The sequence below is a fragment of the Raphanus sativus genome, chromosome 7 (assembly GCF_000801105.2).
Source record: "Raphanus sativus cultivar WK10039 chromosome 7, ASM80110v3, whole genome shotgun sequence".
Taxonomy (NCBI): Eukaryota; Viridiplantae; Streptophyta; class Magnoliopsida; order Brassicales; family Brassicaceae; genus Raphanus; species Raphanus sativus.
In genome coordinates, this window is record NC_079517.1 from 13271833 (window position 1) to 13299700 (window position 27868).

The following is a 27868-nucleotide window of genomic DNA, read 5'->3' on the forward strand; positions in this document are numbered from 1 at the left end:
CTTTTCCTCATCTGCTATCGTATTCCATATAGCAAAGTGGGGCTTTTGGCTGCAATAAACACGTTCCTTTTAAAAAAAAGTAACCACTTTCTAGATATTTTCACCTTTCCCAATCAGATCTGGTAACAGTAAGAGTTTGTGTTCTTGAAACAAGAGAGAAAGTTTGAAAGAGTTTGCAGTTTCTGTGTGAAATTAAAGGAGTTTGGAGTCACAATCGTCGAGTTTGAAAAAAGCTAAGCAATGTCATCTCAGCTGGACAAGGCATTACTACACATGTCCCTGGAAGAAGAAGAAGATGAACCATTCATCTTGCCAGATACACCAGAATACTGTTCTGCAGGGAGAAATTCGCTGAGTTTGGTGGGTCGTCTTCTGAACCCATCTTGCCAAAGGATGTCTGACCTGATTCTGGACATGCCTCGAAAATGGCAACTCTATGATCGTGTCAAAGGCGTGGCGCTCTCGAAGGAAAGGTTCCAGTTCATATTCAAGTATGAACACGACCTATTGGACATTCTCAACAGAGGAGTTCACACCTTTAAGCTCTGGCCCATTGTTATGGAAAGATGGGTTGAAAAACCTCCTGAGGATTATCTCCAACACATCATGGTATGGGTTCAGATGAGGAATATCCCGGTTAATCACTACACAACAAAGGCTCTGTGGGCGTTGGGAGATTTTGCGGGCAAGGTTGTGGAGGTGGCTTTCGATCCAGAGAAACCCCAAGTAAGAGAATACATAAGAGCTCTGGTGAGGTTTAATGTGGCTAGACCGCTCAGAAGGTTTAAGAAAGTTACTATTCCGGGAGGAGAAGAAGTGAATATCAGGTATGACTATGAGAGGCTGCAGAAAAGATGTTATACCTGTCAAAGGCTCACTCATGAGAAGGAGCAATGTCCTTTATACCTTAAAAAAGGCGAGGAAGTGGGGAACTCAATGCCCTCGACAGCAGAAAGTAAGAGAACGGAGATCACTGAGCGTCTTAATAAAGAGGACCCTCTCTTCGGGATTATTCCTGATAAGCTCCTCGGAGTTGACCTGGCTTCAGGAAAACCTAAGATTGCGGCAGAGGTATTGGAGGGAATGCGTACCTACCTGATGATCGCTGAAGGACCTGAAAAAGTAGCAAGAGCTGAAAGAGTTAAAAGATCATTGGAGGATTTGGAAAATGATCCGATTGGAAGAAAGACGGCGCTAATGCTTGAGGCTCCACCAACCATGACTACTGATCTTGATAAAGGCAAGGGGGTGGTCTTTGACTTCAGTAGCCAAGGAAGAGATACAACGAACTCCAACAAGCTGATGGCTTCTGCAATTGTAGCAGGAGAAAGGGTCCTGCAATCTGGCAAAGTCGTGTCTGAGCTGCCAACTATGGGACACCTTACTGGTTCTCTCACTTCTACCTTTCAACAGGGAAGTTCTACGGGTTTTAATGCCGGTTTCTATGAAACTAGTGCTTCCGGGACTAACCTGAAGAAAGGGAGAGCCAGAAGGAGACCTGGAACGTTTAAGCGCAAGAACATTGGCAAAGCTGTGATGAAGGAGGACAAAGCTGGTGGTAAGAAGATTGGGGAGGGTGTTGTCACTGATACAAAAAGGAAGACAAGGGAAGATGTCGAGCCATCTCAAAGCTCTGCAAGGTTTAAGAAACCATTGGTGGTCCCAAGGGAGGGACCGTCCAGTATTTGATGACGATGTTGAGCTGGAATTGCCAGGGCTTGGGCCGTGCACAGGATCTGGTAATTCCAAGACTGTGGGAGATGAAGCAAGATCATTTCCCTGACATTTTGTTTTTGATGGAGACAAAGCACAAGAGAGACGTGCTTGTAGATATTCAGGTGTGGTTAGGCTACGATAGGATTATGACAGTGAATCCTAGCGGGTACAGCGGAGGCCTAGCTTTGATGTGGAAAAACTCAGTGTACATAGATTTCAAGTTTGTAGATAAGAACCTGCTGGACTTTCATGTACAGTCTGGAAAGCTCAGCTTCTTTGTGTCTTGTGTATATGGTGAGCCGATTCGCGGTAACAGACCTAGAGTGTGGGAGAGGCTGTCTCGGATCGGTGTTTTCAGAAAAGAACCATGGTGCATGTTGGGAGACTTTAACGAGATCAGAAACAATGCTGAAAAGATTGGGGGTCCGAGGAGAAGTGAGATGTCTTTTCAGGCCTTTAATGATATGCTTGAAATAGGTGAAATGGTAGAACTGCAGAGCACTGGAGACAGTTTCACCTGGGGAGGAAACAGAGGAACTCTTTCAATACAATCTAAGCTGGATAGATGTTTTGGAAACAAAAAATGGTTCCAGTTTTTTCCACTCTCCAATCAGGTATTCATGGATAAAAGAGGGTCGGATCACAGGCCGGTGTTGGTTAATCTTCTGGCAGAAGCTCAAATCCGAAGAGGTTCTTTTAGATTTGATGAAAGATTCTTATACAAGAATGGGGTAAGGGAGGAGATCAAGAAAGCCTGGATCACCAACCATCCTTTTTTTGAATCTACTGTGTCAGACAGAATGAAGAGATGCAGGAAAGCTTTGAGTTTCTGGAAGAAAAAAGAAAATATCAATTCCAGAGACAAGATCAAGCAGATCCAGTGTGCGTTGGAAGTGGAGCAATCACTTCTGGTTCCATCAACAGTGAGGACCAAATTCCTGAAAGCCGAGTTAGTTAAAGCGTACAGGGAGGAGGAGCAGTATTGGAAGCAGAAATGTAAAGACAAATGGGCTTCCAAAGGTGATTTGAATACTAAATACTATCATGCTTCAGTGAAGACCAACAGAGCGAGGAAAAAGATTACAAAACTTATGGATGATAGAGGTCAAGAACACTTCGCTGAAGCAGATAAAGGAGAAGTAGCAAAGGAGTACTTTCAGACTCTGTTCAAATCGACAAGTGTTGGAGACTATTCCCAGCTTTTTGAAGGTTTCACAAGGAGGGTGACAGATGGTATGAATGAGACTTTGTCCAGAGAAGTGAGCGGTGAAGAGATTAAAGCTGCAGTGTTTTCAATAAAACCTGGCAGTGCACCCGGACCTGATGGAATGACGGGCTTGTTCTTTCAGAAGTATTGGGACATCATTGGCTCACAAGTAACAAAAGAAGTTCGCCAGTTCTTTGTTACGGGCCAGTTCCCAACGGAATGGAACCTAACTCATCTCTGCCTCCTGCCGAAGATTGATGATCCGATTCTCATGTCAGATCTTAGACCCATCAGCCTCTGTTCAGTCCTCTACAAAATCATCTCCAAGGTTCTGGTTACCAGATTACAGCCACTGATGCCAGACATAGTTTCTCCAACTCAATCAGCTTTCGTTGAAGAGAGGCTTATAACTGATAACATCCTCATCGCCCACGAGATCATTCATGCCTTGAGGACGAACGACAAGGTGGCTAAGGATTTTATGGCTATAAAATCTGATATGTCAAAGGCATATGATCGCCTGGAATGGGGATACTTGCGGGCTCTTCTTTCTGCGCTTGGGTTTGAGGAGGAATGGATAGACATAATTATGTTCTGTGTTTCAACAGTCAAGTACGCTGCTCTCGTCAATGATCATCCTTATGGCTGGATTGAACCTGAAAGAGGACTTCGTCAAGGCGACCCACTATCTCCCTTTCTCTTCGTTTTGTGTACTGAAGGATTGATTCATCTGATTCAAAGGGCGGTGGATAGGGAGGAACTGCAAGGTATCCAATTCTCAGAGGAGGGACCTATGATTCATCACATGCTGTTTGCGGATGACAGCCTGCTTATATGTAGAGCTTCTGTAGATCAGGCAAGGAAAATCATGGATATTCTCAAAATCTATGAGCTGGCCACAGGGCAACTGGTCAACGTGGCTAAGTCTGCAATCACATTTGGAAAAAAGGTCGGGGAAAGCGTAAAAACCAGCATCAAAGCTATCACCGGGATATCTAAAGAAGGCGGATCAGGAACCTACTTGGGTTTACCGGAGTGTTTCAGTGGGTCAAAGACTGAGATACTGGCTTACATTTACGACATGCTCAAAGATAGGTTATCAGGATGGTTCATTAAGCTGCTATCTCTAGGAGGAAAGGAGGTTTTGATCAAAGCAGTAGCTATGGCAATGCCTGTATACGCTATGTCATGCTTTAAGCTGACTAAAAAATCAATCGAGAACCTTACAAGAGCGATGTCTGATTTTTGGTGGAATTCATTGGAGCACAAAAGGAAGATGCATTTGCTCAATTGGACCACGCTCTGCCTTGCAAAAGAGCAGGGGGGTTTAGGGTTCAAAGACATCCAGAATTTCAACCAAGCACTCTTGGCCAAACAAGCATGGCGTATCTTGAACTATCCTGACTCACTCTTTGCAAGACTGTTTAAAAGTAGGTACTTTGAGCACACTGACTTCCTTAGCGCAAGGAATGGACCGCGACCCTCATACGCTTGGAGGAGCATTCAGTTTGGAAAAGAGCTACTGAGCAGGGGATTGAGGAAGCACGTTGGTAATGGAAAAACAATATCAGTCTGGGTTGATCGATGGATTGAAGGTGATGTAAGAAGAGCTCCGCTCATGAAAAATATACTGGTGGACCTGGAGCTTAAGGTCAGTGATCTTGTAGACATCCAAAACAGGTGGTGGAATCTGGATAAACTACATGAGCTTTTCTTCGAGGAGGATATCACTAGAATTCTTAGCATGAAAGTGCCGTTTGACCAGGAGGACTATTGGGTATGGCTACACAACAGAAACGGATCCTACTCTGTCAGATCCGGATACTGGTTTATTAACAGTCTTCTTAGAAGAGAAGAGATCAGAGAAGCAGAGGCCCGTCCATCCATAAATGAGTTAAAAGTGGAGGTGTGGAAACTACCGACTGCACCGAAGATCAAAACATTCATATGGAGAGCACTGAGCAATGCAATTCCTGTTGGAGAGCTACTGGTCAAGAGAGGAATTAAAATGGATCCAGTGTGCCAAGCATGTGGCTTTCAAGGAGAATCCACGAACCATATTATCTTCCAATGCTCTGTGGCTAGACAGGTATGGGCACTGGCGTATGTCCCATATCCAGAAAATGGATTTGATATGGTTTCTCACTTCTCTAACTTCCATACACTGATCCTGATGATGAAAAATGACTCAATCCCGGAAGATGTAAGGAACTCCATTCCTTGGATAGTGTGGTACCTGTGGAAGTTTAGAAATGGTATTCTTTTTGATGCGAGGAGTAGGACAGCCATGGAAGTTGTGGTTAAAGCAAAAGAGGAAGCTGAGTTTTGGCTGCTGGCGCAGAAGAATGATGAGATGAAGGAAAAGGAGGAGGCTGAGGCAATGACGGTTGTTAAGAAGTCTTGGTCAGCTCCTCCGACAGGTTGGGTTAAAGGAAATATTGGTGTTCACTGGGACAGAAAACTGGAGAAAGCTGGAGCAGCTTGGGTGGTTCGTGATGAAAGAGGGAAGGTGTTGTTACATAGTAGAAGGGCATTCTCTTATATTCGATCTTTGGAGGAAGCTAAATATCAAGCCTTCATATGGGCTTTGGAAAGCTTTCACTCTCATCATCTCAACAGAATCATTATTGCTATAGATGATGCATCGATTCCAGGTATTGTCCTAAGACCCAAAGCTTGGCCTAACTTCAAGTACCAGTATGGCGAGATTATGAGAAGATTAAAAGAAATTGAATGGTGGAGATTGGAGAAGGAAGACAGGACAACAAATAGAGGATCCTTCATCATTGCTCAAAGTGTACTTCAAGGTGGCTACTTGCAGTCTTATGTAGCATTAGGAGCCCCTGCTTGGCTTCGAGAACTGTTTGACAATGAAGAAAGAAGTTCCTCTGTTGATGTTTGTGCCCAATGACCAGTGGAATGATTATTTTTTGGACAGGAGCTGTGGTAATGTAGTTTGATCTCGGGGAGTTTCTTTTGGTATAGATAGCACTCAGCATTATGTATTGCTTGGAGGGCTTTAATTTCGGTTGTTGTGTTTGCTGTATGTAAAACTCTTTTAGCTCGTTTGAGCATATTATAAAATCCACCAGATGACAAAAAAAAAAGCAACAAATAATTTCTCATTCAAATTTGAAATAAAGTGCAATTTTTTTCTTAAAAAGAATATGAAGTGGGTAAATGATAAGGTGTGGTTAGGTGTAGCATTAGCTGGCAAAAGTTGTCTGTAAAGTCTCATCTCAAAACCAACGGCCCAAAAAAACAGAGAAATAAAAATAAAGAATCTCTCTCTCTCTCTCTCTCTCTCTCATCGAATTTGAATTTTGGGGATTGTTCAAGCTTTTTCAAGTTCGAATCTTAAAGGGTTTGATTATAGTGTTAGCTAAAAAGATCGTTTCTTGATTCTTGTGAATGGATTTGAGCTAAGTAGAAGAGGAAAGAAAAAAGTGATCTCTTTTGCGGCGGAGATGAGCGCTTCGAGGTTCATAAAGTGTGTCACCGTCGGCGATGGTGCGGTCGGAAAAACATGTATGCTGATCTCTTACACGAGCAACACTTTCCCTACGGTACACTTTCATTTGCTTATAGTCTCCTCCTTTGATAATGGGTTTTAGGTTTATAAAAATGTTTACGGTGACTTGTTGTTGTGATTGAATTTAATCAGGACTATGTACCAACTGTTTTCGACAACTTCAGTGCTAATGTGGTTGTAGATGGGAACACTGTGAATCTTGGCTTGTGGGATACAGCTGGTAGGAATCATCATTTTGAAACACATCAAAATCTTGGTTTGTTTGAGTTTTGTTTTGTAACTAAGGTCTTGTTTGGTTTGTGCAGGTCAAGAAGACTATAACAGGTTAAGACCATTGAGTTACCGTGGTGCAGATGTCTTCATTCTTGCTTTCTCTCTTATTAGCAAAGCTAGCTACGAGAATATAGCCAAGAAGGTTTGGCTCTTTTTTTTTTGCTTCTTCTAACTTTCCTTCTTCGTGATTATATTGTATTTTGTATCTCAGTGGATTCCTGAGCTCAGGCATTATGCTCCTGGCGTTCCTATTATCCTCGTTGGAACAAAACTCGGTATGTAACTCTGTTATTGTGTCCTGATGATAAGAAAGATACAATAGTTCAAAAGTTTTTACTTTAAAATTTGAAAAAATTTCAGATCTTCGAGATGACAAGCAGTTCTTCATAGATCATCCTGGGGCTGTGCCGATTAGTACAAACCAGGTAGGTAACTCCACAATCCAATATTCTTTCAAACAGAAGATTTTACTTGATGAGTGTCTGTTTCATTGTTTGTCTGCAGGGTGAGGAACTAAGGAAACTGATAGGGTCTCCGGCTTACATTGAATGCAGTTCAAAGACGCAGCAGGTACACATAAGTCTATCTTACATTACATGTCTTTTTTTGAAGTTTGTGTGTATAAGAGAGGTGTTGGGGTTTTGCAGAACGTGAAGGCAGTCTTTGACGCAGCAATAAAAGTAGTGCTTCAGCCACCCAAGCAAAAGAAGAAGAAAAAGAATAAGAATGGTTGCGTTTTCTTGTGATCATCTTTCCAGAAAACAAGAAGAAGAAGAAGATGAAGATTTAGGTAACATTGTTTGGGTGAATCTAAAGAGTGAAGTGTAGCCAAGGATGAGTTCTTCTGGTTGTGTTGTTGTACTTTTGCTTTGTAATGTAGACTAATCTCTTAATACATCTTTTTTTTGCTGCTGGAATCCTGTGAACAGACGAATTTAATTAATTTTATCATAAGAAATTGCTTAAACTACTCTATTTTTAATACTACTTTTATGTATACTTCAATGCCACTTTTTATGGTTACTTTAGCCACATTCATGGTTAAAAATACTTTAATATGTATTTTTAATTATACATTAACTAATCTATATTCATGGTAATCTATATTCATGGTTATATTTGAGTTGTGAGATTTGGGAGGGTAGAGTTTATGATTTTTTTAAAAATAATTAAAATTTAAATTAAAAGATTTTTAAAATGATTTAAGAATTTATAAAAATTAGAATTTGATAATGTATTATTCGAAAACTAGAAAATAATTATTTATTTTCATATATTTTGTATTACTTATCTAAATAATTATTAGTATTTGTATTTAAAAAAAGCAAGAATAAAAGGATTTTTTGCCTCTTTAAGAATTTGTGAAAATGTTTTTTTAGTAAACATAAACATGAATTTGCCATATGTGATTCAACACCTAGATTTGAGTTTCGACAACCATCAATTAAATCGGAGTGAAAATAGTGGTTTCTTTGGATGTATTCGATGGACTTTTCAATTTATTTTCAGTGGACGGTCATTACAAGTTAGTCGAATTTCTTTCGAAGACATCCATATACCAGGTTTATCAAAAAATAAAAACAAAACATAAATAAAGTACAAAATATGGCAAAATCATAAATCCCCTTTTAAAAATCTGATTTATATCAATATAACTAGATTTAAATTGGTTTAAATCAATCAATAATATTATAACAATCTATAAATTAGTGTATTTTTAATATTTAATTTTAATATTTCATCAAAATAATAATATAGTTAAATCTAAAAACTAAAATATCTAATATAAATATATAAAAACTAAAATTTAATAAGTTAACATCTAGACTTTGTAATACATCTAAGTGTTATTTATATAAAACATGTTACCGTTTAAAGATAATCATTCTTTGATTTTATGTCCCAGTTCAACTTAACTACATTTTATTGAATATATGACTCGTTTTCCCGTTATCACTCATAAACGTATTTTTGCTATTGGTAACGGTTGTTGGCGTTTTGCAGCAATCACTCAAATCGCTCTAAACCAATTTAAACTGTTCTAAATCTCTTAAATTCAAAAACTAGTTCCATATAGAATTTACGATTGCAGACATTTACAGGTGGATAATTATTTTTTTAAACAATATAAAAAATAAAAATATTCAACAATAGGTATAGTAAAATATATATTATATTTTAATTTATATTATAATTTTTTAAAAAAATATTAGATAATTTTTTAAATAAACTTTAATTTTCTAAATTTATTTTTTACATTAATTATAATATTATGATTTTAATGTTTCTACAATTATATAAAATGTAAATAGTGTTAATTTATTATTTACTGCTGCTCGTTTGATAGTTTACTAGTTGTTAATATCCTGCAAACGCACTAATTTCTAACTGTTATATCAGTCGTACAAGTTTCTTAAAAACACTTAAAACCACAAGTATCCACATTCGCAAACACCCACAACCGCACCGCAACCGTTGCGGTTACACCGTTCAGACTATGAATGTAACCGCCCCATGACAACACATTTTTCTTCATTTTTTTTATTTTTGTGTCAATCTCGGTAGTATTATTTGATAAATTGACTTTTATATGTCGTTTTCATGTTATTATAATAATCAGTTATAAATTTTTTTAATAAATAAATTTAATTATTAAAATATTTTATTAATATCTTTTGTTTAACTTTTCTATTTGTTGATATTTGTTTTTAATCAATTTATTATCAAAATCACTAGGGTGTTTCTTGTGATCATCTTTACAAAAAAAAACAGATGGAGAAGAAGATTTAGGTAACATTGTTTGGGTGAATCTTAAGAACGAAGTGTAGCCAAGGACGAATTCTTGTGGTTGTGTTGTTGTACTTTTGCTTTGTAATGTAGACTAATCTCTTAACACATTTTTGTTGCTTCTAGAATCCTGTGAACATACGAATTTAATTCTATCATAAGAAATTGCTTAAACTAACGTATTCTTAATACTACGTGCTATTATGGTTACTTTAATACTATTTTATGTTTACTGTAATCACAGTATCTTTAATTTAAAAAAGATAAATAATTATATATTTTAGGTTAATTAATCTATACTTAAAATTACATTTGAAGTGAAGCGAAGTTTTGGAAGATGGAATTTATGATTTTTTCTAAAAATACTTAAATTTTAAAAATAATTTTTAAAATAGTTTCAAAAAGTTATAAAATTTGAACTTGGAAACATATTATTCGAAAACTATAAAAATATTTGTTTATTTTTAATAAATTTTGTATTATTTATCTAAATAGTTATTTATATTTATATATCTATAAAGCAAGAACAAAAAGATTTTTTGACTTTTTAGGTATTAGTGAAAATGTCTTTTTAATAAACATAGACATAAATAAATAATAGTATAAAATGTGGTAAAAAGATAATTCCCCTTTAAAAATCTGATTTATATCAGCAAAACTCGAATTGAATTAGTTTAAATAAATTAATAATATTACTACAAATCTATAAATTTATATAGTTTTTTAATATCTAATTTTTATAATTCATCGATTTAATTATAGAGTTAAATCTAAAAACTAAAATATCTAATATATATATAATATATAAAAACTAAGTTAATAAGTTAACATCTAGACTTTGTAATACATCTAATTTTTATTTATATACAAAGTATTATAATTAGTTTAAATCAATTAATAATATTATTACAAATCTATAAATTTATATAGTTTTTTACTATCTACTTTTTATAATTCATCGAAATAATTATATAATTAAATCTAAAAACTAAAATATCAAATATAAATATATAAAACTAATTAATAAGTTAACATCTAAACTCTGCAATACATCTGATTGTTATTTATATACAAAGTGTATAATTACTGTTTAAAGATAATCACTCTTTGATTTTATGTCTCAGTTCAACTTACCTGCTTTTATTGAATGTAAACTCTCCATTACAACTTCATTTTCTTCATTTATTTTTATTTTTGTGCTATAGTATTATTTGATAAATTAAATTTTATATGTGATGTTAGTTTTATAATATTCAATTATAAATAATTTTAGTAAATAAATTTAATTATTAAAATGTTATTATTATAGTATTTTATATTAAAATGTAATTTAATAAAAACAAATTTCTTTTTATATAACAAAATGGAATAAAAAATAAAAATAATAACATCTGTAATATAAAAATCTAGCAAGTTTTTATGTTTAAAATCTATAATCTAAGAAAATTAAATATTTTATCTAAAAAATATTTAATATAAAAATATACCAATTGGGAAAGTTCTGCTTTTACCTCATTTAAAAAACTAACTATGGTCAAATTGCGAAGGCGGCGCTTGCCTATAGACCCTATCTACTCTATTAATTTAGAGTCCTAAATTTTATCTACCATAGAAATGTTGTTTTTTAAAATTTGGACTCATTCATCTATCTTATTAAAGTAGAAGTACTTTAAGCTTTTGTTTGGAAACATGAATATGAGTCTTTAAAAAAATTAAATTTTGTTTGGTAACAAAGATAGTAGAGAATTTTGTATTTTCCTTATTAAATGATAGATTTAAGTATTAATGTTTTTTCCTAATTTAAATATAGATTTCTTTAATAGAATGAATCTTAACCAAAATAAAATTTCTAATAGATTTTTTGTTAATAATTAATATTTTTCATATTTATTAATAAAAATAATAAAATAAAAATCACACATCAAAATCAATTTATATATCATATAGATAAAATATAAAATATTTTATTTATAAATTGTTAGTATAACACTTTTATAATATAAGTCCAATTAGTTATAAATATTAGATTTTTATATGATACGCTGTGATATAATAGACGATTAAAATCACATAATATAATTATTTAAAGTAATATATAAAATTTTTGTTTTAAAATGTTATACTAACAATTATGTAATACATATTAATTTACATATATATATATATATATATTATCATTAGAACAAAGGAAAAAATTGAAGTGAAAGCAAATATTTATACGGCCACGGGTCAAACTATAGAATAAACAAAAATGGCGTAAATTTTTTTTTAACAAATTTATTTTAATTTCAAATATGTTAGTATATTTTATGAATTTATAAATTATTTTATTTGTTATTAAGAATGCTAAGATTTTGGAATTGGAAAAAATTATGACCCATCTCTATATTATTTTAATTAGGAATTTAAAATTTATATCAAAATATTTTTTTTAACTTTTAATTTTTATTATAATTACAAATGTTAATTTTCAATCTAAATTTATGTTTAAATATTACAAATATATCACTTATAAATAAAAAAAACTAAAAACATAAAATAAATACCCGACCGGTTGGGCGGGTCAAGATCTAGTATTTATTAATACGCTACATATGTTTGACCTTCACAAGTTTGTTACAACCAGATTTTATACGCTGTCTAAATAATATGTCCAGATAACTTAAAATAAACCAAAATCTAATTTACTAAACTATCGACAATTAAACTAACAAAACCGGTACGTTGTTAACTAATACTCCCTCCGTTTCATAATACTTGATGTTTTAGAAGGATAATTTTGTTTCAAATTAGATGAAATTTTGAGATTTTAAGGTTACTTTAACTTTATTGGAAACTGTTCAACCAATTAGATTTCACAGTCTTTTTTATTATTGGTTAATTGATTTTAAAATTATATATTTAAAATATTTTTTATTTAAAAATACAATTTTCTTAATCTTTGTGCACTATGTTAAAACATCAAGTATTATGAAACGGAAGGAGTAATACAATAACTATTCCAAGCATTATATACAAAAATAATAATAACTCTAACTGGACTTTGGACATCATGTTAGTATAGAAGAATAATACAATAACACTAACTGACGATCATGTTTATACACATATCGTTTCTGCTTCTTATCAGATCACTACCTGCCCACAGAAAAAAATTCAAATTGTCTCATATTGTGTTCATCTTTAACCATACAAAACATTACAACAAACTAAAAATTCTAACTATGAACACAAAAAAAGAAAAAAAAATTGAGGACTTAAGATGTTATATAGTTATCTTGCAGACTTGGAGAGATGTTGACAAAAAAAGACTTGGGGAGACATTATAAAATCATCATTCAGCACCATAGACAAGTACATGATAAATCTAATCTTAGCTAACGTGTCGTGCAAACAAAATAACCTCTAACAACTTAATTCTTTTTAATTTTTAAAATAAAATTTTAACAAAATCACCTCTTTGATTTAAGAAAAATAATATCACAAGTAATCTCTAAATCATACCACTAAATTACTACATATTAGGGCTGAGAAAAAACCCTAAATTCGAAGAACCTTTTTAAAAAATAGTACTGAATCCGAACACAAATTTGTTAAATATCCGAATGGGGTCAAAATTTTGGTATTAAAAACTGAAACGGAAACCAACCTGAACCAAAGTATTTTGCGTATCCCAATGTATCCAAAATATATTTATATACTTAAATATATATTTTTAGGCTTAATATATTAAAAATCTAAAATATAAGATATTTTGGAATTGTCACAAATATTTGAAAGTTTATACAGATAATCAAGAGTAAATGTCTAAAATAGCCACAAAATATTCAAAAAACTAAAATACTTGAAATATCTATTAATTTTATATGATGAAAAAAATCTATTGATTTTATATCCAAATATACGAGCCAAACTAATTTATATGTTAAATTTAGGTATTTCAGAATACATTATTTGAATTTATATGTAATATATTATTTTTAAAGATTTTGGTAAATTATATAAAATAATTTATATAGGTCATCTGAGCCGAACCGTACCTACAAAGATCCAAACCAAATCCGCATCAGAAATTTTAAATATCCGAATAGAGCTCAAATTTCAATCTTGAACCCTTTAAACCTGAGTAGACTGGAACCAAACCCGAATGAGTAACTTAAAGCAAACCCCTACTACATATGAAACATTATATATTACAAACTAACACCAAGTACAACATATGTTATAGTACAAATAAATTGTGTACTTATAAAGATAATATATTATATAGATGTCAAAAAATATTTACTATTTCCACCTATTATATAACACAAAAAAACAATAAATTCGAAACTTTATAATATAATTAAGATAATATTAGTATTTTACAAACAATATCCGCGCACAGCGCGGGTTCTTATCTAGTCTTTATATATAAAAGAAGCTTTTCATCCCTCTTGGGGTGTCCAACTCAGCTACCAGCGCACAAATTAGTGATTTTCCGTGCTGACACGTGTCCATTCTGTTTAAACTCATCGTTTCATTTAGAAGCGTTAGTTGATGGGCTTTCTTCATTCTATGTCTACTGGGCTCTACGCTTGCAATACTTAGACTGGGCCGAGACAAAGCGCCTCGCTCTAACCCTGTCGTCTCTCCCTTTTCCTGTGCCGGCGACGAGTGACGCTTGATTTGCTTCTCCGTGTATGAAACGGGCGGAGTAATGGTTCGTCTTGATTTCTTTTTATTCAATCGCCCACAAAGAGATCTTGAATGATGCATTCTTCACTCTGAGACGGTTTCAGATCGGTATAAATATTGAGTGCTTCTCCTATCAAATTCATCCTCTATTTATATCTCTGTCGATATACTGAATCGCGATCTTATGGCTAATTCAAGAGTTTTCTTCTCCTACTTGAAGACCGGTGGTTGCACATCCGCCGTCGAGGCTAGGGTGCTGCGTTTCTGGGAGGCGAGAAATGTCAAGCGCCGTGGTGAACTCATGTGGGTTGATATAATTTCGGTTGATGTGAATGTAAGATCGATTGTTCTGTTTTTTTTAGATCTGTGTTAGATCATTCCAGTGGTTTCTCATTGTTTATCATACTGGAAAATATCTAATCTGTTTTCAGATGACTATGATGCTCACTGGGAGATGGACAAGTAACCTCGATTGTTTTGACTTTCAGATTTTGAAGGTTTCGTTCATATCTGGAAAGAAGGGAATCGTAATTCTGGGCTTGATCTAGATTCATATATACGTAAGTATCTCTAACGTAGTAAGTCCTCTTGGTTACATGCTTAGTGCAGATTTCGTCCTACTTGAAAGCTTTACTAATAAATCTTGGTAAAATAACTTAATAGGACATCCTGTCATTGAGGAGTTCATTATTAATCCCAACTCTGCTTATTTTCTACTCTTAGCTTCTTAGACATTAAAGTGCAGTCTTTTTAAGGAGTTTGGCTTCTTTCTTAATGTATACTATATATATATATATATATATATTATATATATATATTATATATATATATATATATATAGATTTTTCCCCGTATGCTTATGCAAGTTAAAGTGTGAATTCTATATGTAGTTTATACATTCTGATCTGGATATGTTTATATTTGGCATTGGTTCTGCCTCAATTGCTTTATTTTGTTTTGTTGATCTACCTAGACATGAATAGTTTTACATGGAATTTATATTCAAGTGAATTTCTTTATGTTTTGGTTCTTAGATGTTATATGATTGTTTGCTTTAAAATTCTGGTGAATTTTTTTATGTTACTTTGTTCATTCTGAGATGTTTTAAAATCTCTTACAGGGGACATCAAGGAGAAGTTGCCTATGTGGCGGTGGAATTTGAGACAGCGAAATCAAGCTCTGCAATCGAGAAGACTAATGAGCTCCCTGATGGTCAGGTGATCCCGATTGGTGCAGAAAGGTTCTGCTCGGAAGTCCTCTTTCAGCCATTGTTTGTCGGGATAGAAGCACCAGGGTTTATATTGTGATCTAGACCGTTGTTGCTAATTTATAGATTTACATAAATTGACATAACTCCTACCGTTTAGTTCCAGAGATATCGTAGGTGAAGTCATGGGAATGAATACAACTTACAATAAAGAAACCCAGACCACTCAACGTGTTATGGCAGTCATCCGCATTCACAGGTCAGACCTTTGTATCCCCTTTATGTTGTTATACTCTCAAAAATAAATTATTGCTTCCGGCCATTTATCTAGGTTTGTTTTATACACTTATACCACGCAGTTGCAAAACGGTGAGTTAGTGTTTTCAATGGCCTTGCCGTGCAACTACGTACTAAATTAGGCTCGACTGGTTTTAAGCCAAAGGTCATAGTTGAGACAAACATTAATACGAAAATGGTTGGAGGTATAGCTATGAATATCTGATTCTATGCGTTTACATATATAGTCATTCACATAAGCGTCTAACAAGAACTATTTATTTGCAGGCCGACTCTTCCTAAATTCAGCTTCTTGAACTTTCTCCTTCGACAAGGAGAGTAGCACAGGCGTCGGTAACCTGAAAGTGTTAGTATATAGGCATTGTCTCTGGCTTCTTGATTTGTCAATTTGAAATTGGTTTCACTCACCTTTCTCTTTCCTTTACTCAGGCTGATGCAGACTGCACCAGTGAGTCCTCTACTTATACGCAAGATGGAGGTGTCAAGAAGATTGAGTCGATAACACTACCAGAGCTGATGCTTATGTACTGAGTTCACCCCCGAGGTTAGCCTCAATCTTATTCTTACAACTCTCCTCTAACTCTATTTTAAGTTTCCTGTTATTGACTGATACATTTGCAGACTGCATAGTTTCTATGCCCTAGGAAGGTAACTGAACTAAATGGTCTCCGTGCAACCACCGAGATAGATGCCTACTGAGAAGTCCCAAGATGATGATGTTGGACACTCTGAAAGAAGGCACGAGACTTTCACAAATCACAGTTACTCTAATCTCCTTAAAAAAAATCGTTGCATCAATAAGATCGAGTGCAAGTCTATGTGGTGTTTTGACTACATTTAGCTGTTTAAAACATTTCCGTATCCATCTATAAACCTATGTTTGTTTCCTAAAAATTGTGTGAATGGAATATCTTAGAACACAAGCTCACAAATTCCACCGCATCATTGTATTGAAAATTCATATATTGAATTGGAAATTAAAACACACAATTTTTGGTCTTAGTTGACTTGGAAGCTTCAAGAGAAAGAAAAACTTTTCTTTTTGAAGTACTTATATAAGTTAATGGTTTTCATTGTCCAAAGACCTAATTAGTCACGCTTCAAAAGAAAGATTGAGAAAAACTTCTTTCTCATTGTTTTTAAGCGATAGGTGTGGTGGAATCAGAAAAAATGGATGGGGGCACTATGATTTTTGTGTTACCATCGAAGAAGTGGAAGTTCCAAGAGATGTAAAAAAAAAATCAAAAAAGAGAGAAGATAGTTAAAACTTAAAAGATATACATAAAAAGATGAAAAAGGAATGTATTAATAAGGAATCAGTGGTCACAACTGGGCATTCATTCAGATAGGGGTGGGCGTTCGGGTACCCGTTCGGGTTCGGGTCGGGTATTTCGGATTTTCGGGTATTTCGGTATAGGAGTATAATACCCGTTCGGGTATTTCTGAACTTCGGATCGGGTTCGGGTATTTTTAGTTCGGATTCGGTTATTTCGGATCGGGTTCGGATATTTAGATTTTAAAAGAAATAAAAATAAAATTTTCTTTTTTAAAGTTTTTTATATTTAAAAATATAGATTTTACTTAACTGATTTATTTTTCTTTTTATAGATTGAATGATTAATAGATTTGGAGATAACATTTCCAAAATAAAAATATTAATTTGGCTATTGTTTTTAAACTTTGGATGTAACTTTGGTTAATATATGAAATAAAAAGTTTAACATGCATTTCAAATGAATATCAAATTATTTTCTCCATAATTATATATATACTATATGATTTTAAAGTATGTCTAACATCAATATAAATATTTTAAATAAAATGAGAGATGTAAACTAGAAATATAAGGGTAAGTATACACATGTTCGGTTATTTTCGGATATCCTTTCGGGTTCGGGTATTACCCGTTCGGGTTCGGATATCCAATCTCTCCTAACTTAATACCCGTTCGGGTATTTTACTACTTCGGTTCGGATTTCGGTTCGGGTTTTTCGGGTCGGGTTCGGGTGCCACTTCGGATATCGGTTAAAGTGCCCACCCCTACATTCAGATGCCACGTTACCTCTTTTTCTCATTTTGTATTAGTATTTATTATCAAAAAAAATCTTTGATTCCGATTTCAAGAACGGATACAAACACATAACATATTACCTTAAATATTTTCGTGTATTATAAATAAAATTAAACATGAAACTCCTAATTAACCTTTTTCAAATAAACATGAGAACATTTTAGTTTTAGTGAATAGGTTACCTTTTTGCATCGTGTAAAGCAGTATTTTTTTAAAAATATATCTTCCTCGCTCTATTTTCACTCATGGATAGTTATACATTATCGTTTTCATGAACTTACTATACTAGATGTTGTTAAAAAAAGAATTTACTATACTAGACGAGACTTCCAATATCGACGGTGAAGATGGAGTTACTAATATTGTATACAAGGAAATTTTTAAGGACGTCCGAGCGATGCAGGTTAGAGCTCACATTCACTTTATATGTTTGTAAATACCCACATATGATTGCAGTTACTAATGGTCGTGGTTTGGATTGCAAATTTGGTCGACTCATTACTCTCAGTAAAAAAAGTCACGGCGAAAGCATTGAACGGAGCAAGTTATTCTGCTATAACCGTCTTAATTTTTCAAATATTATGAATATTCACTCGGACATACAACGTTTATTTTATATTTACTTAACACTCGGAACTATGGCAAAATCATTTTTGCATTTTCTATGAGATTTACTAAAACATGTAAAAACGTGATTTGAATTAATATTTAAGCATCACAAAACAAATATTATATAAATTTACTAAGGAAGTTAAAATCAGTAATTCAGTAGTGCATGATTGTCTTTAAATTTTTGTATCCTTATAAAATCTATAAACCACTAATCTTCTAAAAAATCTAATATGATACTAATAAATCCTACAAAATCACCTAATTTGCTTCAACTACATACACATTTTCTTTATTTTCTTGCAAATCTAGCTATATACGAATTCAAATTAACCACTCATTATATATTAACTATCCTAAAATTTGTTTAATTTTAACATCCCGCCCGAAAGGCGGGCCGACCCTAGTTTATAGAACATTGGTTTTTAACTTTTAAGAAAACAAGGATTCTATACACACGCACAAAGGGGTGTGAGGTATTTGACTATTAGTCATGGACAGATAAGAAAACAAGCACATGATATATAGGAAAAAGCATAGGTTGTATCGATGTACAATTTAATTATAGTTTAGCTAACCTAACTGAATCGGCGTCGTTTCGTAACTTGAGAGGAGGAGAAGCTCATTTAAACTCGCGATCCAAAATCCTCTTTTTGCATCTTTTGATCACTCCCGTAGATCTGAAGATCCGACCGCCACAATCTCTGTCCGAAAAATGGCCTCCTGTCCCATTGATCATCACTCCTTCCCAGATCCGACCAAGCTCAATCTCTTACAGAGACCCGCCTCGGACATGTTCCCCTTCCGTCTCCCCGTCGTCTTCCCCCGCGTCGCCGCCGCCCACCACCTCCTCTCTCTCCGCACCACCTCTCGCCCACTCTCCTCCCTCGGATCCAACCGTCTCGATCCAAACGGCAGCGTTCTCATCGAAACCACCACCACAACAACTCCCCCCTCCCCCACCCCCGACGTGACCGGCGGAGTCCAAGACATCTACGGCGAAGACGCCGCCACGGAGGACATGCCAATCACCCCCTGGTCCCTCTCCGTGGCCAGCGGCTACACTCTGCTGCGTGACCCGCACCACAACAAGGGCCTCGCCTTCAGCCAGAGGGAGCGGGACGCGCACTACCTCCGCGGGCTGCTCCCTCCGACCGTCATCTCGCAGGATCTTCAGGTGAAGAAGATGATGCACACGCTCAGGCACTATCAGGTGCCCTTGCAGAGGTATATGGCCATGATGGATCTCCAGGAGACCAACGAGAGGCTCTTTTATAAGCTTCTGATCGAGCACGTTGAGGAGTTGCTGCCTGTTGTTTATACTCCTACGGTTGGTGAGGCTTGCCAGAAGTATGGTAGCATTTTCTTGCGTCCGCAGGGGCTTTTTATCAGCTTGAAAGAAAAGTGAGTCTCTTATAGTTCAAGAACATCACTAGGCAGTAATTAGAAAGTTTATAGATTTTTCTTCTTTTTTATTTTTTATATAGAAAAATTGTTTTGGTTATAACTGATTGTAGCCTAAACCGATTTTAGAATATTGTTTTTTAATCAACAGACCATTTTTAGTTTTTTTTCTTGGACTCATTTTTGTAACCTTTAATAGAGGTAAGATACTTGAAGTGCTGAGGAACTGGCCTGAGAAGAATATTCAGGTCATTGTTGTCACCGATGGGGAGCGCATTTTAGGTTTAGGTGATCTTGGTTGTCAGGCAAGTTGTTTGATTATTTCGTGTTTTGTCTGTGTAACATTTCTCATAGTTTGTAGTAGCATAATAAACCATCCGGGGATTTGAACAGTATCATTAATGTCTTTAGGGAATGGGAATACCAGTTGGGAAACTTTCTCTGTATACAGCACTTGGAGGTGTCCGCCCATCTGCGGTAAGAATCAGCTTTGTTCTCATTCAACCACATTCTCTCATTCATAGTCTTCTCACTATTTATATATTGGTCGCTTGCCAGTGTCTGCCTGTAACAATTGATGTTGGGACAAACAATGAGAAGCTATTGAATGATGAGTTCTACATTGGACTCCGCCAAAGGAGAGCTACTGGAGAGGTAAATGTGCTCCTCTGCACCTTTTAGTAAAACTGTCTTGGGATTAAACCGAACCCTTAATCCTCTTTTTTTTTTTTACAGGAGTACGCTGAACTTATGCATGAGTTCATGACTGCAGTTAAACAGAACTATGGGGAGAAAGTAGTTATTCAGGTTTGCTTTAAGTTCTTAAACATATTGATAAGTGTACTCCCACTAACACAAGTCCACTAACTAGTCTTTTCTGATAAAATTGCAGTTTGAAGACTTTGCTAACCATAATGCTTTTGACCTGTTAGCTAAGTATGGTACAACACATCTTGTTTTCAATGACGATATTCAGGTATATTCTGATTAAGATGTGATACGCACATGTACCAAGTCCTGAAACTGTAATTTCATATACAGGGCACTGCATCAGTTGTGCTTGCTGGACTCATCGGTGCACTTAGATTTGTTGGTGGATCCTTAGCTAACCATAGATTCCTCTTCCTCGGTGCTGGAGAGGTAAGGCTTGGACTTTTCTTTCAGTGAAATCCATTCTGTCAAATGATTTTTCTTGACCATTTTCTTTGTGATGCAGGCTGGCACAGGAATAGCTGAACTAATTGCTCTTGAGATATCAAAGAAGGTAAGCTATAAAAGCTTGTGTGCATTAAGCTACTCTTTTTTTCTAATACGTTTGGTGAATGTAGTGCCAAATTCCATTGGAAGAGGCTCGGAAGAATATTTGGCTTGTGGATTCGAAGGGATTGATTGTCAGTTCCCGTAAAGAATCCATTCAACATTTCAAAAAGCCTTGGGCTCATGACCATAAACCCATAAAGGAGCTCGTTGATGCAGTCAAGGTGTGATTGTTGTTGTTGTTATGTTACCTTTTATTGGTTCTCAGTGTTTTAACACTGAACTACTTTTGATCATTCAGGCAATCAAGCCGACCGTTTTAATCGGAACATCAGGAGTAGGTCAAACATTCACTCAAGAAGTGGTGGAAACCATGGCAGAGCTAAATGAGGTATTATTGTTTCCGCATAACATATGCATTTTTGTGTTGGGGTCCTGACAATAGACTCGAACTTGGTGCGTGCAGAAACCCATCATCCTTTCTCTTTCAAACCCAACTTCTCAGTCGGAATGTACAGCGGAACAGGCTTACACGTGGAGTAAGGTTAACTAGTTAAGATTGTTTACTTATCATGATCAGAGAGAAGAGGATGATTAGTCAACCTTTTGATCCACAGGGACGAGTGATCTTTGCAAGTGGAAGCCCATTTCCGCCGGTAGAGTATGAGGGGAGGACGTTTGTGCCTGGACAGGTTGGGACCTGAGCTATGATAACAACTGATTTTAAAGAGAGTTAGATTCTGACTGTTTTGTGTTTGGACAGGCAAACAATGCTTACATATTCCCTGGGTTCGGACTGGGGCTAATAATGTCAGGGACCATCCGTGTTCATGATGACATGCTTCTGGCTGCTTCAGAAGCTTTGGCTGAGCAACTGATGGAGGAGCACTATGAGAAGGGGATGATATTCCCTCCCTTTAGGAATATCAGAAAAATCTCAGCTCGTATTGCAGCTAGAGTGGCTGCCAAGGCCTATGAACTGGGTAAGTACACACCCCTTAAGCCTTAGTGTTATTTTGTGTTGCTTAATGTAGTGAGTTTTTAAGTGTGATTACATTTGCATACATGTAATAGGATTGGCGACGAGGTTGCCTCAGCCCAAGGAGCTGGAGAAGTGTGCTGAGAGCAGCATGTACAGCCCTTCCTATCATAGCTATCGCTAAGGGGATGATAAGCTTTACACTCTCCCCTCCCATTCTTTCACCATCTTAATATATGTGTTTGTTATCATCAATATTCGCAATAATCTACTAAAACTGCTTCTCTAGAGTCTAGTAGTCATGTTATGTTATGTTGTTTAGCATCTTCGTATCAACATATATGTGCAACTGATTTCGTATGATTTTCCTTTTTAGGAAATTTTCATGATAATCCTTTTTTTTCTATTGATTGTTCTTTTTTGTTGAAACCCCAGTATTTCTGTTTCATAATTAGTATTATAATTATAAGCAAGTGTAATACTGCAACACTCATGATGAGACAAAGCAACATATGTTCTTTAATTGGTTCATGCTGAGACGAGGGGTATGGTTTTGTTTATATCCGAAAGCTATGACGGATTTTATTCAGGTCTGTGTGGCGGATACAACTACAAGTCACAAAAACGCAACTTAATGAGGTCATTAAGGCTCCCAATTTTTTTAAAAAAATATTTATATTAAAAAACCACCAAATTTGTTAAAGGAATTTCTTTTGTTAAAAACTTACTAAAATGTTTATGACCCTCATCATTTCAGGAACGTCTCTGGTCATATGGTCACTCATCAACCCACCTTTCTGTTTTTGGAACATTATTGTAATGCAATGTACTTGTAAAGAAGGGATCTTTGTGGATTCTTGTGACTGGTCCTCTGCTACCTCAGGGTTGCCTTAAGCCATTTGTTGAGCTGCGTTTGCTATCCTCATTGCACATCTTAAACAGAGAAGAACAATGCACAAGAAACTTCCAATAATTTATCATCACACACACCAAAATGGCTATGTAATATCTGGCCGACATCCACTCGCAGGAAAAAAGAGGATAAGATTATGGATGGAAGCCCATTCTTCTACACCCGGAAAAAGTTCGATCTCAATGCAATATTTTTGTAAATTTTTAAAATGTCATGCTTATCGAAAGTTCCATAACATCGAATATTAAAGATAGCTGTCTGTCGTAGTAATATGCCGAAAGGATTTATCTATATATTAAAGATGTCGTATGACGATCTTCGAGTAGAATTACATCATCTCTATATTAAAAGATGTCCTTCGAGTAGAATTACATCATGGAATCACTGTAACCAATTTTTTGTTAATATAAGACATGTTGTAGGGTAATTAATCATCATTTTCTGATATAAAAATAAAATTATACAATGTAATTGATGATCAGACTTAAAAAAATATGGGTAGATAATCAAATGTAATTGTTTCTTTACGGGGCCGAGCCTACGGGATTACATTGTTTTGGGCCGACTCGAGACGATTTTCATGCCGAAACACCTTAGTGCGTCTTACATCTCAATATCTATCAAGCTAGTATGTGGCTTAACCACCTGTTTAAACCGTAATCATCAATTGATTAGATACTGTGGTTCACATTCATTGTGATATTTTTAAACGGACAATGAAAAAGGAATCGAGTCAACTCTTTTTATAGATGATATTAAGAATTAAATTCACCGTATTGGTTCGCTAGGAAGTAAAATCAATGTGCGCGACATAAATTATTAGGTTACCAAGATGCGTACGCATAGCTGAACTCCTAACTAAATAACAGTGCCAAAATTCGGTATCTGTCTGATGGATGTAGATAGATATATAAATAAATGCACAACTGTTAATTGTTGTCTCGCCGTACGTGGATATGATATAGAGTATCATACCATATGATTCAACCATTTCTTGCTTTTCTATCTACATTTTAATGTTTTTATTTTTTTGTCAAATATGTGAATATCATATAAATATGAAAAGGTTTGTGAAAGTTATAAAAGGGTTACAACAAAGTAGGATGGATCTAAATGTTTTCATATTTTACGTACTAATCAAAATATATATGAACGTTTTGAAACAAATATTTTAGAGTATATTAACATTGGTAGAACTAGAAAGAACAAAATGCATAGTTTCGACGTATTATATACTACCTTTTAAAGATAATAAACCAACAATATTTTTTTCTTTTTTTTTACTTTGGGAATATTTCAGGCATATAAAGAGTTCCAGACTAATCATAAAGTGGTTGTGCGATAAGATATCGCTTTTCCATCATATACATATGGATGAAAAACAATGTCTCATGAATATGATAAATTAATTATGCCACTGATTAACTAACTGTAATTTTTTTAAAAATCACTCCTTTTGACTATATGAATGTCAATCAGCAAGGCTAAATCAATTGGTTCCTAAAATATATGGGATCACACGTTCTTCAAAGTTCAGACGACAAAACTGTTGTTGAAAACAAAAATAAAGGTGCATAGCCAGTAACGATTCCTATCACGGACAGTTCGAATAAATGTTTTAGGCTTTATATATGTGTAAGTTTTGAACAAAAACAAAAGCCTTTTCTATGCTATTTTGATAAGCGAGAGATACATTATATATGAAAAACTTGTTACGTGATTATTGGCTCAGAGTTTGTCATAGTTATTTCATGATGTGTATATATATAAGTTTTTAATTTCCATTTATTGCTTCAACGGTGAACGGATTGTAGCCATGTGGGTCTTCTCATTTAATACCAATGTTATCACCTATTTCAAGAAGACATTGATATAAGATTAAAAAAAGAAGATAAAAGATCATAACACGTGAAGACGTTGACAATTATGTAGAAATAGTCTCTGTTCTATAAAGTGCGAGCGTATAGATATCTAGGCATCCATCTAGATGGCCAAACTGATCCGAATGAATCAGTTTCTACCAAGTTTATAAGAAGTAGTATCGTTTATTAAAATTACTATGAGCCCTGAGGTTGTAACTAAGAAATGAAATCTAAATGTATGAGAGTGTTAAGACTATTCAACGTTAGTAAGATCGTATAAGGCATGCGTATATTTCTTTATTAACTCGTCATATAAGTTTGTACATCTATAAGACTTAACTGGGTCTTTGACAACCACATATAGTAACTATTTGCCCACAATCTAGAAGTGTCAGCATTTTTAATTTATCCACCGTTTTTACCTTTTTAAATGATGAAGAAGATGACAGTCTTTAGTTCCCTCAATCTCATTTCCATGTGAAACAGAAATAAACAGTTAGTACGCGATGTTAGATATGCTGCTTTTATTGCGTACACGTATCAGCTTTCTTTTTTAGGAAATTTCAAAATTTATTGACTATTCCAATTTGGGATAGGTGTAGAAAGTACAATATTGATCCGAATTTGGATGTACGAACTATGGTAATTAACGCAGTAGATACAAACAGACAAAACGACGTGCAAAACGAGAGAGGACTATTAACATGCAAAATAACAGCAGTTGTGAACAAATTACTAAAAGCGCAAACATTCATGATTTATATGTGTTTATACCTTTTCTCACATGATTATTGTTTACATAACCATAATATATCTCAAGAGACGAGCCAAAAACAATTTTTAAGGTCCACTCGTTTTTCAATCCAAAACATAAACATAATTTCAAAAAAAGAAATTCTGTATATATAATCTTTTTTTTTGCTACAAATCTATTCATTCTAATTTTTTTTATATGTCTATAGGTATTCCTCTAGAAAATTTTCTAGTCTCTTGTGTCATTTGTCTTTGCCTTGCAATGATAATGATCCTAATTATTCATTTAGCCTGTTTGTCTTGCGGACCGGGCATGCTAGTCATCAGGACTCCCTGATAGTTGGAACAGGCGTTATCCCCTCTTTCTGTAACCCAGGGATACCCTTTGCCCTTTGGTCATCCTCGTTACTAATCTCTCATGCAGTCGATGTGACCGTCAATTAATACATTATGCATCTATTTAATTATAAAATTTGGTGAAAGTGTAACATTCATCTTCACCGCAAAATGGATCTCATGAATAAGATCAACTCATTTTCCGTGCTAAATTGGGAGTGCTTCTTCACATCGCTACTCAGCTTACGACTCACTTTTCTCGGTTTAGTTGGGTGTGCTTCAGGCTAATTAAATCTGCATCAAAGCTCTTTAGGAATAATTAATTAGTACCGTTTAGGAATAGTTCTTTCTATCTAATCATATTATTGAGTCAACATATCGAAAGTCTGAAACAAAGGCCAAATGGCATTTGATTGGAAATGTGTCGTTGTTAATTAAAAACACTGGTCCACTAACCAAAACACGTATTGAGATATTAGAATAGCATGTAGACAAAGAAAAAATAAGTTATTGTCTTCAATTTATGACAGCAACCAAACCAAACTCCTCACACAAGCGGGAGGAGGACTATTTATATTCATAATCCAAAGCTGTCAAAGAAACAAGGCTCTCTCACACATATACATTTACTTACATAGTAAACTATGGACCGACGTCGTTCTATTCATCATCACATCATTTCGTATCTTTTTCCCTCTTCTACGTCCATACTATTTTTGTGTATTTCATTCCTTGTGTTTTTTACTACAACCACTAATGCTTTAGTGAGACTTCCGGAGAACACGACCGTTCCAGCTATAATAGTGTTCGGAGATTCAATCGTTGATGCCGGAAACAACGACGATTTGATAACGGAGGCTAGATGTGATTATCCTCCTTATGGTATTGATTTCGATGGTGGAGTTCCTACGGGAAGATTCTCCAATGGAAAAGTCCCCACTGATATTCTAGGTTTGTTTACCTCTTGTTTTACTTTTCTTTCGTTGACTAATCTTATAAAATGTTATCAAACACTAACCACACATTATATATCTCTATATCGAATGCATTAGCTAAGCTGGTTAATGACTTGCAACCCGTGAACAACTTTATTTCGTACACTCAAATAAATTAATGTGAACAATAAGAACTAACGTTAAAACACCAAGTTGCAATGTATAATGTAATTAAATTATACTTCGATTCTTTATTAATTGTTTTTATAGCGGAAGAATTAGGGATTAAGCCAACTATACCAGCATATCGAGATCCTAATCTAAGACAAGAAGATCTTCTAACCGGTGTAACATTTGCTTCGGGTGGTGCTGGTTATGTTCCTTTGACAACACAAATAGCGGTAGCTAATCCCCACTTCTTATGTTTTAAGTTTATCTAATTAACTTTTAAATATAACAATTAGTTTTTATTGTTAATCGTTAAAAGGGAGGAATACCATTATCGCAACAACTGAAACTTTTTGAAGAGTATATAGAGAAATTGAATGGAATGGTGGGACAAGAGAGGACAACATTCATAATTAAGAATAGCTTGTTCGTTATTATATGTGGTAGTAACGATATCGCAAACAACTTCTTTAGTCTCCCTACGACTCAGCTCCAATACAACGCGGCTTCTTTCACTGCTCTTATGGCCGACAATGCTCGCTCTTTTGCTACGGTAAGAGTAGCTCCAAAATAAGGAGTTCTTCTTTGGTATCTAAGAACAAAAATAAATAAAAAAAGATAAAAAGTAGGAGAGAGGTATAACAAGAAGTTTTTAATTTACATGGTTTTAGGACCTCATTTTAACACTTGTCAAGTTAGGAATGATTTTGTTTTCTAAAAATAAATAAAAAATTAACTAATTAATGAAACATATTAAAATAACAATACTTCGTGGTTTAAATACTCAATTTAACATTACCTCCATTGAGGTTGCTCTAAGAAGCCATGGTTACTTAGAGCATCATTACCTAGAATTTTTTGAAAGAAAATTTTTCATCATACCCT

The 27868-nt window shown here is 34.7% G+C and overlaps 4 protein-coding genes and 1 long non-coding RNA gene across 7 annotated transcripts in view; all 5 read left to right on the forward strand.

The window, feature by feature from the left end:
- The first annotated feature begins 240 nt into the window (after positions 1 to 240).
- LOC108815442 (uncharacterized) lies at positions 241 to 1689 on the forward strand. Its single transcript, XM_018588046.1, has one exon. The coding sequence runs from the start codon at positions 241 to 243 to the stop codon at positions 1687 to 1689; it is 1449 nt and encodes a 482-aa protein (XP_018443548.1).
- Positions 1690 to 6173: 4484 nt separating this feature from the next.
- Positions 6174 to 7701, forward strand: LOC108814870 (rac-like GTP-binding protein ARAC5). The gene is made up of 7 exons (XM_018587505.2): positions 6174 to 6489; positions 6588 to 6675; positions 6761 to 6870; positions 6940 to 7003; positions 7089 to 7153; positions 7233 to 7298; positions 7376 to 7701. Exons 1-7 carry the CDS (start codon positions 6391 to 6393, stop codon positions 7472 to 7474), a joined length of 591 nt encoding a protein of 196 aa, XP_018443007.1. The 5' UTR covers positions 6174 to 6390; the 3' UTR covers positions 7475 to 7701.
- Positions 7702 to 14102: 6401 nt separating this feature from the next.
- Positions 14103 to 16973, forward strand: LOC108858123 (uncharacterized). Of its 3 annotated transcripts, none has more exons than XR_008936775.1 (8): positions 14103 to 14300; positions 14391 to 14526; positions 14681 to 14752; positions 15313 to 15658; positions 15759 to 15881; positions 15964 to 16042; positions 16126 to 16240; positions 16847 to 16973. It is a non-coding gene; the product is annotated as an uncharacterized LOC108858123 (long non-coding RNA). The 3 variants fall into 3 exon arrangements; XR_008936774.1 differs by lacking the exon at positions 16847 to 16973 and adding an exon at positions 16318 to 16619 and having other exon boundaries at positions 14104 to 14300; positions 14413 to 14526; XR_008936773.1 differs by lacking the exon at positions 16847 to 16973 and adding an exon at positions 16318 to 16619 and having other exon boundaries at positions 14105 to 14300.
- A 1987-nt stretch (positions 16974 to 18960) lies between these two features.
- On the forward strand, positions 18961 to 22422 carry LOC130497758 (NADP-dependent malic enzyme 4, chloroplastic). Its single transcript, XM_056990882.1, has 14 exons — positions 18961 to 19780; positions 19980 to 20085; positions 20192 to 20257; positions 20339 to 20434; positions 20516 to 20587; positions 20673 to 20756; positions 20822 to 20920; positions 20997 to 21044; positions 21109 to 21261; positions 21339 to 21428; positions 21504 to 21581; positions 21655 to 21729; positions 21801 to 22020; positions 22112 to 22422. Exons 1-14 carry the CDS (start codon positions 19092 to 19094, stop codon positions 22198 to 22200), a joined length of 1965 nt encoding a protein of 654 aa, XP_056846862.1. The 5' UTR covers positions 18961 to 19091; the 3' UTR covers positions 22201 to 22422.
- Positions 22423 to 26524: 4102 nt separating this feature from the next.
- The window catches only part of LOC130498023 (GDSL esterase/lipase EXL1-like), a 1693-nt gene continuing 349 nt past the window's right edge, over positions 26525 to 27868 (forward strand). Inside the window, exons 1-3 of the mRNA XM_056991359.1 lie at positions 26525 to 26831; positions 27086 to 27216; positions 27303 to 27536. Coding sequence (XP_056847339.1) covers positions 26525 to 26831; positions 27086 to 27216; positions 27303 to 27536 — 672 coding nt within the window. The remainder of the gene's footprint in view (positions 26832 to 27085; positions 27217 to 27302; positions 27537 to 27868) is intronic.